At 38.2% G+C, this 12,129-nt stretch overlaps 1 protein-coding gene across 1 annotated transcript in view; it reads right to left on the bottom strand.

Moving 5' to 3' along the window:
• ABI3BP (ABI family member 3 binding protein) overlaps window positions 1-12,129 on the bottom strand; it is a gene marked incomplete at its 5' end in the record, with an annotated part of 167,248 nt that overhangs the window by 136,526 nt on the left and 18,593 nt on the right. Inside the window, one exon of the mRNA XM_082332100.1 lies at window positions 5,761-5,940. Within this exon, the coding sequence (XP_082188226.1) occupies window positions 5,761-5,940 (180 nt within the window). The remainder of the gene's footprint in view (window positions 1-5,760; window positions 5,941-12,129) is intronic.

Below are 12,129 nucleotides of genomic sequence, written 5' to 3'. Positions count from 1 at the left end.
AATTAGATGAAATAGTTTTCTGAACTCCTTCAATTACTCAGTATTTTTTCATCTGGACAGCCTAAAAGACACACACATACTACGTATTCACACAGGCGTGTCTACAATTTAGCACAGAAGAAACATTTCAAAGACTGCAAAATTGGACAGAAGTAACCCAACACTTTGGTGCCATTATAAAAGAAAAAAGCAACTGTTTGACTAAGATTTCATAATATTAATGATATAAAATTATTAAAAGAAAAAACCTTCTATTATCCACCTCAACAGCTTCAGGAGACAACCATAATACAACAAAAATACATGCTACCGACACACCAAACTAATATAGGAGAACACTTAGTTCCATACACCATGAGCTCGGCTATCACATCAGTGGCAGTAGGCAACTAACATGCACTGCAAAATACTAGCAAATTCTGCTTATGATCAAGCCTACTATTTTAACTCAGTTCAGGGTTCAGCCAATACAGAAATGCAGTTGAAAGGAAAACAATGTAAGAATGAACTGACTAATGAACTTAGAATAAATTTTAAAATAAAGTGACAATGCATCATCAGAACTCCTAGACCAGCAGATTCAGCAATCGAAACAAAGTATTTTTTAGCTTCAGGCCACAATTCCCTAATCTGAATTTAGAGATTGCTAAAGACTTACTACGGGATGTTGTCAAGGGCAATGCCAAAGATGGAGAAAGGGAAGGATCAAAGTGTACTGTGGTGTAACAAGCATGGGAAAAGATGGAGAAGGGGGACCAAGGCGCTGGTGTGAATGAACCTGCTACTGGTCACTACACTGGTCTAGCTGAAGGTGCAGCTGCTGACCTCCTCCAGGTCCTCCACTCCACTAGGCTCAGCTAACGTAATCAGGTAATAATCAGGTTTTTGGGGAAATTATTAGGAAGCAACATACTTCTGAATTAATGTTCACGTTATTTGGCATCTTGAAAACCATGTGGTTAATACGTCTGCACATTTCTGGGAATTTATCAGATATAAGAAACTGCACAGCAAGATCTTCTAGCTAAGCACTGCTCTAGCACATGTCTCTGCATTACACTTTTCAAAATGCATTCAAGGTGGTAACAGAATTCTTCCCTATATGTATGCAAAATTCACCCATCACTTACTATGGTTGTTATAAAGCAGGATTGCCAATACATTCTCCTCTTACACTGTACAACCTGGTTCAGGTAAAGGTAAAGCCAAAGCATGGCCCCAGTCTGAGCTGGTTTTAGAAACTGAAAAGGAAATTAATTCTGTTCACTCTGTTAGCCAATTGCTGTTTATTCTTACAAAATTTTCCTGTCTCCACCCGATTTTTTGCATTCCTCCAACAGTATCAACAAATTCAAGGAGGCTGACTTGCAATCTTTCTAACCAAGTTAGAACAAACTACGGCAATTTTCTCAAGGAAATACTCTTTATTTACGAGTCACGCAGACTGAACAGATTTAGATAAAGGTTTAAGTCAAGCTCAGAACTTTTGGATGGGTCTTATTTACCTTATTTATTAGTCTAGCTGAATTTACATTTTGATATCTTTTGACACAGTCTGAATAGCTTCTGTGACCAATAACAACATTACTTACTGCCATGTAAGCTCATAAAGTACACTCAGCACAAAAGAAAACGCATCTTGTGTCCTGATAAAGAGGCATACTTCTTTGAACCAAACTTTGATGCTGCCTCATCATTGTCATTTACCCTTCACTGTGATTCAAATTCATCTATCTAGCAATGCATGAAGCTGCTCAAGAGTGCCAGCATGAGCTCATTACGAGTTCGGGAAATCCAACAGAATCCTTTTCTCTTTGAACGTGCCCTCTGCAGGCAGTTCCCGATTCATGGATAATGTTACGCAATTGCTGACTCGGTTACTATTTTAGTTGTGAAAGAAAGGAAAAACAAATCTTTTAAGATAAGAATCACTGCAGTGAGGTGCTGAGTATTTTAATGGATGAAATGTAGGCGGATGTCACACTTTCTACAAAACCATGTATCTCTCCTGGAAATCCTAGGAAAGATCACGTCCTTATTCATTTCTTTTAAAATATATGCACATATACACATGTCATTTCATAAATTAATAAATCTGCTGACTTCAAGTTTATTGTTAACAGGTCATAAGAGGTGTGTGACCCAGCAGAAAAGCTGCCAATAAATTTCATCTTAGTCAACAGTGACAGGGTGGGAAATACAGAAGTCATGGGCCTTAGATATATAGATACATTATTGTGGATATTGTGTCATCTATTAAAAAAATAAGTCAGTCATTGCTTCATTCCCCATACTCCAGTTCCAGTCGGGGACAATTATCCCAAACAGAATACCAATTATGCTGCCCCATTAACAAAACCAGGCATGCAGAGCTAAATCAAGGAAATGTCTGCAAGGCACTTCATTCTGCTGTGTAGACCTATACTGTTTGTTAGAAAGGACAAAGGGCATTTTAAAGGATTGGTGCATTTTAGGGAGGGAATCATGACTTACTTATATGCAAAGTCTGTATGTTTTCTTACATTGGCCTAAGTACTAAATTAATGAAATATTTTTTTTCTTTGAGTAGGGTCTACAGCTGATTGCATATCTGTACCATCTTCACTTACAAAGCTGAATAGACAATTTTAATACTACTAGGACAAGATCCACTTTCGTCTGGATACAGAGATTCCATTTCTCCTGGATCTAGTCACTCTCTCAGATTATATTCTAAAGCAATGTTCCTTAACCCATTGGGAAAACATACCTTTTAGTAACTAAGAAATGCCCTTACATGTCCATTTCTCAGCTTTACATTTCAGCTACCAAACCAATTTAAGGTTGTGATCAAAGTCCCTAAATTGACTCGGAAAGGTATCCTCTTTCCATGAACCACTAATACTGACAGGAGAGGAGGAAGCATTGAATTGTATTAGTCTTGGTCTAAACAGGCCACAATGTCTTTTCACATTTGGGAATCACTCCCTCCACATCCTGTTCAGTAAAAGCCACAACCAGCCGCTGTTCAGGGCAACCTGTAAAGTTCATCTGCTTTCTGTAAAAGGAGGATAAGCCAAAGCATGAGAGGACCAAGAAAGAGTTCTCAGGGTGAATGTGAATATTTTTGTATCAACCTAGTTGTTCTGATTGTGGAAAAATGTGTGGAACCCACTGAAGACCTTTTGCAAAGTGTACAGTGCCACCTGAATCACTGGAGTATCTAGAACATGGACTAGAAAATTTTTAGCGTCAAATTTTATAAATATATTGTTTTAATATGAAGATAGCATACTAGGCCAACTTCATCACGTACCAGATGTACGAGGAGTACAAAGGTAACGTAAGATTTTTCAGCAACAGGGTCTAGGGGTTTTGTATCTTTAGAAAGTATCTTGAGAATATTTTTATTGTCCCTCTACAATACCTTATTTTTTCTAACATCCACGTAAAGTGTGTGCTGAGCTAAGTTCTCTGGCTGACAGAATAAAACCTAACCATTGTTCCTAAAACTAAGACCCATCCTGCAATTCCTCCAGTTTGTGCCAGCAGCTGGTCCCTGAAACTGTGGGGGGTGCTAGCAATCACCACTGTCTTCTCTTCACCTCTGCCACACAAGTCACTCTAAAATAGAGCCAAAAGCACAACTGATGTTTCTTGCTTTAGCTCTTTCTGTACACACTTGGGAAGTGCAGTCAAAGCTGCAGTTTAATGTGGTGTTTAATATTAATGAAATGGGAAAGATGATGTGCTCTGTGCTTCCAAACTCCAATAAACAAGTCCACAAAGCATATAATCTAACCCTAAATCTCTTAACTAAAAGCAATAGCTCCAACAGATGTACTGTAAATTGCCTTAAATAAATGCTTGTGATTTGAAGTACATATTGCTGTTAGCTTCTTTTATGCCTGTCCTTTCAAAGATGACATTTTCTTAAAGTTGGAAATACTAGTCTTTATATTATGTTGCACATTGCATTTTCAGTTACTGGACACTCAGAAGTCACAATCATAGATTCACTGTCACTAGGAAACTGATTGACAACTTGTATTAGCATGAGTGATTTAAAATTTTGAAGTTATTCTCCTTTAAAATAATTAAAAAGGAAAAGGAGAGTATTCCCCAACACTTGTGCTTTTCCCTCTGCAGATACACTAGAGAAAATGTGTTCATTCCATTACAGGCTGTATGCATTGTGGGTTTTCTCATCTTCTGCATTCGTTGCTACAAGATTTTGATTGCTTAACGGTAAGCTTTAATGAATATGCATGCAGCTAGCACCCAGATGCACTCGAGAACTAAAGAAAGGCGCCTAGAGTTTCCAGCCATTAGCTATTAATGCTAAAGTTACAAAATCCCAAAATCCCCTATGTTCCAGGTGACGTTCAGCTTTCTGTTTTCACACAGTTTCACAAAGCATTAGGTATTAAAGCTGCTATTAAATAGGAAGTGCAAATGATCTACACGTGACATAACATTCAGTGCTTTTCCCTCTTTCCAAGGATCTCAGAGAAAAATATTAATCCTCACTTCTCTTGCAATACAGCTACGCAAGTATTACTTATGCCCAATTCACAGTATTCTACAGAAAATCCTGCACACCATTCTTCGTGAATTGATTTGAAAGTTACACATGGGATAAATCAGATAAATCAAAACCAGCTTAAGCCATGGTTATGAACTCAAACACTGGATCAGCGATAGAACTACAGAGAGATCCCAGGAGTACGAACTCACAAAAAGGAAAAAGTCAACCTTTGCTACAGCGATCTAATGAAAGTCTCTAATATCTTAATTGTTGTGTGTCTAACATCTTATTTATTCTTTTTATTTTGCAGTTTTCGGCCTGGAGCAGATCCCCAGAATTGCCTTAACTGACCATACTGAAAAGACGGCAATTGTTACTTCTATACCTATGCATCCTTTCTTCCCCCTTGTTTTACACCAAGATCACTGGCATTACAATGATGAGGGTAACCCAGATTCATTTCAGGCTATAAAAGATTAAAGAAAGCAACAGGAAAGTCCTGGGAAGTTGAACAGATTTCTTAAAAGGTCAAATCCTGATAAGTCAATGTTTTAATGATTTAGCAGACAATTCTAACTAATCCAGTTCTACTAGTTTGCTATCCTGCCCATACTACCATAACCCCAAGACAAAGGGACAACCAAATTCCCTTCTTCCTCCCAGTCCCAGGCAACAGGATACAATATTCTTGAGGTGGTTTAATCTCTTCCATACAACAGCTCATGGAATTCTATCAGTAACTTATAACATAGAACTTATAACATAGAAGTTACAGGTTATTCTCCAACATGCAGAACTGGAATAGGCCCCTGCCAGAAAAGGCATCATTTTGATACAAATGTTTCTAGCAAAGGGAATCAACCACACAGTTCTCAAAACTGTTTCATTGCTTCTTGTATTATTTGCTAAAAACATGCACATCTCCCTTGTGTTCTACTTTACAACTGCAACTTTAGGCAAATCATCCCATTTGATCTGTGATGTGGTCAATACAGTACAATCTCTTAGTACAATGAAAATCCTCAAAACAAATACCAGTAGCAAACTTTTCCAAACAACAAGAACTACTTTTTCTCCTTGAAGGATCTCCCAATTCCACTTTCATCTGAAATTCTTCAAGGCAACCTTAAACAAAGAAACCCTGAGCAACAACCCAATAAAAACAAAAATTAAGAAACCCAAAGGTTCATATTCTCTTCACTCTCTTCCCACAATTTATGACAACAGTAGCATGCAAAGCAAATATGCCTTACCAAGTTCTGTTATGTAGGTTTTTCCTTCCGAAGGTAAAGGAATGTACTGATTAGAGAAGAAGTTGCTTCCATAACCCAGGACAAAACCTTCTAGTTTGGTGTTTTGACTTGGTCGAAGATACCTCATGCAAACGGTGTCATCTGTTGCATTGATCTGAACTTTCAGACTCTGCCTTTTCACTGGGGAAAGAGTGAAAAAAGAAAAGGTCAGAATGTATTATCTTTTAATCATATATTCAGGAATGGAATATGACAATGTAACAATATAGGGATGTTAATTTGCTAGTCGCAAGCAACTGAACAATTGCTTAAAGGTGGAGTCTCCTGGAAACTAAGGGTATTTTAAAAAGTAAACTAAAAGTCATGTAAAATTGTGGTTTCCAACATGTCTGTTTTTTCATCATTAGTTTAGCACTATCATTAGCTGTAACATCTTCTACAACTGCAGTAGTAGAAAACTGCATGAAGTAACTGGAAGAAATCAATTATTTTTTCCTTTAAATGTGGGAGTTATAGTAGTATTAGCCATCTACAGGACCCATAGGTGAAAAACTTGCAAGTTTGATTTTTTTTTTCTTTTTGTTAGTAAAAAATATGAAGTTTTAACATTAAGTTAATCACACTGCAAAATTAGGGTAGAGGACAAATAGTAACTAGATCCAAGTAAAAATGCTACAACTATTTTTTTTTTTTCCCTATGCTGGGCTGGAAATGTAATTTTCCAGTTGGAATTACACCAGGACACCTAAGCAACATATATACCTTACTCAAAATTACTAAGAAGCTTTTTTTAAACATTCATTTTTATGCTTTCCAGGGGAGCAGCACATAAAGCAAGAAACATCTTGTATATTCATCTACAAAAATTTAACTTATAACAAAACAGAATGACTTCATAACAGAATAATCAATTTTTTAGGCTACAAAAAGGTGTTTTGTCTTCTCTTGGTGGGGTGAGGGAGGATTGGCGTTTTCTTCCTTGGTACTTAGTTTTAATATTCCCTTGTCACTGTTATCATTTTCATATTTTCAGAACTGTTGAATGCCAATGCTTAAAAAAAAAGTAATGACTTTTCCCCAAACTTATGACACTGGCACTAGAACAGTGCATTTTGGGCCATTACTTCTCTTCTCATTCTCGAAATATAAATTTTTATTCCCAACAGATTTTCAGGCATTTCTCCAATCATGAGGGCTGAAATGAACTTTTCAGGAAAAAAACAGAAATTTGCACAAAATCATCTAACTTCAGGAGCTAAATCCTGAAGAAAACCAATGAGATGTATGGCCTGTCATTAAATAAAAAAGTAGAGCAATACTGAACTTCCTTTTCTTTCTTTCTTGTCTCTCCCTCATTCTAACTCCCTTCCTTTCTTCCTTTCTCTCTCTCAATAATTGTAGACTGATAGTTGAAGTTTCTTTAGACAACTACATATTGATTCTCTTGTATAACCCTAGCCTACCCTCCTTTTTTTTTGGAGAAAGTCTAATGACAAGGTTTGCTGAGAGGCCACAATCCCCAATCGGCAAAGACGATTTAGTGGTACTGTCAAGCACCTGCAGTTGCCTGCACACTGAATGCAAAAACCTATGCCAAACGCTTTGTGCCTCTTCCCTTTATAGAAAGGAGCGTACAAGTAAAACTGATGGAAAACATGTGCCTCCGATGAGACTCTTCCTTTATCTAAAGACTGATCAAGTAACAGCACGCAGCCAGGAAACCATCACAATTTTCCAAAGGCAACTCTGCCAGGTTGCAGAAGACTGCAAGGCTTCTAGAAACTCAACTCTGACATTTTCAGCAGTACAATACCATGACAGGGGAAGGGGTGGCAGTTGCATCCTTACCTGGGAGACATCCTAACTTCTTTTATTTTCAGTATATGAAACTGCTGTGGTGTACAACTTTGAGTATCGACAAGGCTCCAAACAGCAGAAACCAGGAAGAAAACCCAACAGACTTCAAACCCCTGTAATATGCTTCATAAAGATGCTTAATAAAAAGCGTTCCATGCCAACAGTTTAGGATTATTACTTCTGATTGAGAGTGAACTAGATTTGTTAAAATTATGTAGTCTGCAAAACTCTAACCTAACAGACAGAGTTAAGCATAAATGAATGGATGGTCTCCTGGTCTCCACTGAATATTCATGTCTAAGAAGAAAGCAAGACTTACAGTACTTGGTTCAAATATGAGATAGTAGTTTGATTTCTGTATTAAAATTCTTAATCAGACTCAAAACTGGATTTTAAAAAATGTTAGTGAAGATCTATTTTAATTTTAAATTTACAATAAGTTCACTTTTTTTTTTTTACACAATTGTTTCGATTATCTCTCACATTTAATTTGAAGAACTAATTCTATTTCAAGATTGAATTCAACTGGGTTTGATTCCAATTAGATAGATACTGTAATTTATTCATAAGTCGTCAATTACAGTGAGAAGGGGTCTTGATTTTATTTAAGCCTCAAAACTGTCAGTGGAGTTTCTAAAAACAGAAAGTCTAAATGGGATCCCAAGACAGCAACAGCTCCGAGGCAGGACCCTTTAGACCTTTTCTTATAGCTAGCACATCAAAACCACCAAGAGAGCTTTTAAACTCAAAAGTCAGTTCTAGCAGACCATAAACAGGAATAATGTATTTTTAAAAACAGAGAAAAAATAAGGCAGAACAGAAGAAAAGAAAATGAGATTAATTTAAAATTTAAAAAAATTAATCCTTGTCCACCCCACACTGTCTTGACAGGGGAGCTCCTTTCCCTCTAGTTCACTTCTAAGTACAGGATCCTTTCAGTGATGGCCTGGATGGCAACAAACACTGCAGAGTCCTCGCAGTGTTCAGGAAAAATCTTTCCTTTCCTCTCCTCGGAGATCTAGCTAGAGGGTCTGCTCCATGCTCTCCTTAACATAACTATCTTCTACCCCTTCGGTAAGCAACTTCCTTACTGTTTCCGTCTCTCCACACAGCAGAAGTTCCCCTACCTGAGAGGACTCAGTAGACCTCAGCAAGGGCGCTCTTCTCCCCTTCCTCTTGAAGGTGCAGCCCCACCCAAAGAGCAGCACAGGGCAAAGCAGACAAACAGCCTTCTTCACTATTATTTAGCTGCACATTTTTAAAGGAAAATGTCTGTGCTAAAGCAACAACACAGATGCTACACTTCATATCACTAAACCACATTCCCTTCCACAGGCTGTGTGCATTCCAGAATCACTGAAATCAAGGGATGAATGTTAACTGGTAGAGCAATAACTATCAGAGACTGACCACTTTCTGGAAGTGTATGGAAAGAAGTGGAGCAACCAAGGCCAACACGGACAAGTTTTTCTATCTGAGGAAATAAAGGTTCCCAACTGAAGTTAGAACCTGAGTTAGCTGGGAACCATAGCTGTTGAGTGAAAGCACTTGAGTTCCAGAGAGTGAAAGGCTACAAAGGAGACAAAAACCAAAGAACGATGAGGACAGAAGGACGCCAGCAAGCACAGAAAGTGCGCTCTGTCATGGCAGAACTACCAATGAACGGTAGATTACCCTTGGTATGGACTCTTTGTAGGGAATGACATCTCTCCTCAAACCAGGTCCGTGTGTTACTTAGTCATCAGTCCAGCTCTTCTGCCTGCCAACACATTAGCACCCCAACAACTTTCCAGGAGCCCCTGCACTCTTCCAACACCTCATTTTTGTGCCCACCTATACACAGTATACTTCTTAGCATCATAAATACAAACACAAAAGGCTGTGAAGCAACCCTCTTTTGTTATAGCTGACGACATTATGAAGAAATAGTTTTTAAAGAATTAAAGAAGAAGTTTAAATGTACCAGACTCAAGGAGATCACATGAGTTCAAAAGAGACCTGGACCCTTATGAACAAATCAAGCATTTCCTGAATCTAAAAGGAAAAGGCAGCTTTGTGCAGGAGACTGTAAGCCCAACTCTGCTACACTGGTCAGAATTAAAAACAAGCAAAAAAGCCTCCCATGAATATGTAACAAAATGCAACTCATGTTAAGGCCTATGAGGAAGGCCCGTGTGGTCACTTGGAATCCTTGGAGCGGACAAGGTATGCAGGGAGGGCACAGCAACACAGAGGAGCCTCTGCAGCCAGCCGGGGAGAGCTCAACGCTAGGTGCTGCACAGACACGGCCAGTCTAGTCAAGAGAGGGCCAGCCTGGAGCAGCACAGACATAAAGGTCTATACATCAATTATCTTGGCAAATGGGGACTAATCTCAGGGGCACATTAGCAAAATAGATTTCACTTGTGTTGATCTCTCAGTATTTTGAACAAGTAACAGGGAAATCAGGTGAATGCCATTCTGAGTAATAGCTCTATTTTGACCACCACTCAGGTAAACGCTCATTAAACATGACTGAATGGACAAGGGAAGTCACAGGAACTTGACTGCTATGATACTGTGCTAAGAACGTCTTTGATTTTGAGAAAATAACTTTGTCATATTATAATTTTAGAATACCATTTCCCCCCCCCCCCGTCTCCTTGATGAAAGAGTCTAATGATAAACTAGATGCCCTCTAATTCAAACGCAAAGAGATGCTGAAAACACCTTACAAACAGAAAAGAGCACTTGCAGGCACAGAGCAAGTCAAGGTTGAATTTTCCTAACTCATATTCACTTGTATCAGCTTTTGGCATGTGTTATTGAAAGTCTGGTCTTAAATATTTGCATTTGTAGAGTAATTCTTTTATATTGAGGCCATCTCCAAATGAAAGATTCTGGGACCTATAGCTACCTCTGAAAAACAATCTTTCCCTCCTGGCTTGCCAACAGAAATTCCACACTGATCTGCAACTATCCTCTTCAACAAATGTCAATTGATGGCCAAAACCAGCAGGACAAACCATGCACAGCATATCTGAACCAAAAGCACTATGTTAAGTGCATCAGACCACTTGCAGTGTTAGAATCACTCTAGGGAAAGGACTCTTTGCCTATAAGGGGAAACACTGTTAAAGACAGCTTAATGGATCAGCTGCATTATAAGGAAACCAGCCACTGATAACTCTTCAGAAAGAAGAAAATAGCTACAAATGGCCTGAAGAATTCAGCTGGGAGCACCATAGTTTGGCTAGTTGGAAAAAATAAGTTGTCATGTATAGGAAACAGGAGCCAAGAGCAAATAAACATTGAAACTTTAGAAAACTTTAACTCTAAATGACCTAACTGAAATTCACATCTTTAAAATGTGAAAGCAGCTATGGAAAATAATATACAAAATACTCAGATGGACACTTGTTCAAGCTTTGGATCCAACCAGGGATTATGTGAAGTGTCGTCTTTTTCTTATCACTTCAATTAATCGTGGAGTAACAGAGGAAGAGGGGAGAATTCGTAAGCACTGCTACCATCTCTTATTCATACCAGCTAGTTCTAACTGATGGTTCACATTTAGCTGTAAGACAAACAGAAGTCCAATTTTCGACTTCTACTTTCACAGCAAAAGTTGAGCGAAAGCCCTTTGGTTTAGGTCTAACAATCCCCTAAGAAATCACCGCTGCAAAGCAGTCTGAAAAGGCAAAACAGTAACTACTAAGAATAGATTTATATAATTCCTTTGCTATTTAATAACTGGAGAGAAGTAAGGAGATAAACAGAAATGGTTCACTGGGCTAGTTGCATTAAAGCAGTATTTGCTCAGCAATTCAATGTTGGGGACAGTGGTATTTCCAACCTATAAAAGCAAATAAAAGCACCTGAGAGTTTGCTTCCTAAAAGAACAAACAAAAGAATTTTGTTTCAGTGACAGATAATTAAAGCCTTTGAAATTCTGTGTCCCATGCCCCATTATGTTATTACAATATTGTTGGTAACAATAGATGTGGAGTTAGTTAAGACTGCCAGCTGTTTTGATTTTCTGCTGTTTCAAGGAACGTGAGAGAACTTGGGTGATGAGGTGACTGGAATTTGAATTAACTGGCTCTTTCCTGTTACTACCCAAACCCCAAAATATATCTCGGCCCTGTCAAATAAAGTATCTTCAGCTGAAGAGCACTCTATTTCTCTCTCCAACTTAAGAAGATATGTCAACAGCTAGCTGATAATTTATTAACTGATAATTAACACATTCAGAAGTAACCCTGAGGTGCTGATATAACAGCAAACTTCAAGAATGAAGCACAAATGAAATAAAGTAACCATTTTTTGTTTTGAAATAAATTCAGCTTGGCAACTCACATTTTCTGAGCTATCTGTCTGCCTGCTTCACTGAAGGCTCAGCAAAAGCAATAGTGGGACAATGTTCACTCATTCTATGACTCTGCTGGTGCGCTTCAAGTGTGTACGGTCTCTCGTGCTCAAATACAGTCCTATTTTTTCTTTTTAGCCATAACGTGAAAAGCCTTGAACTCT

Source organism: Platalea leucorodia, assembly GCF_965183815.1.
Source record: "Platalea leucorodia genome assembly, chromosome: 2".
In the NCBI taxonomy this organism is placed as follows: domain Eukaryota; kingdom Metazoa; phylum Chordata; class Aves; order Pelecaniformes; family Threskiornithidae; genus Platalea; species Platalea leucorodia.
Note: the sequence above shows the minus strand (reverse complement) of the source record. Positions and strands in the feature narration are given on the sequence as shown.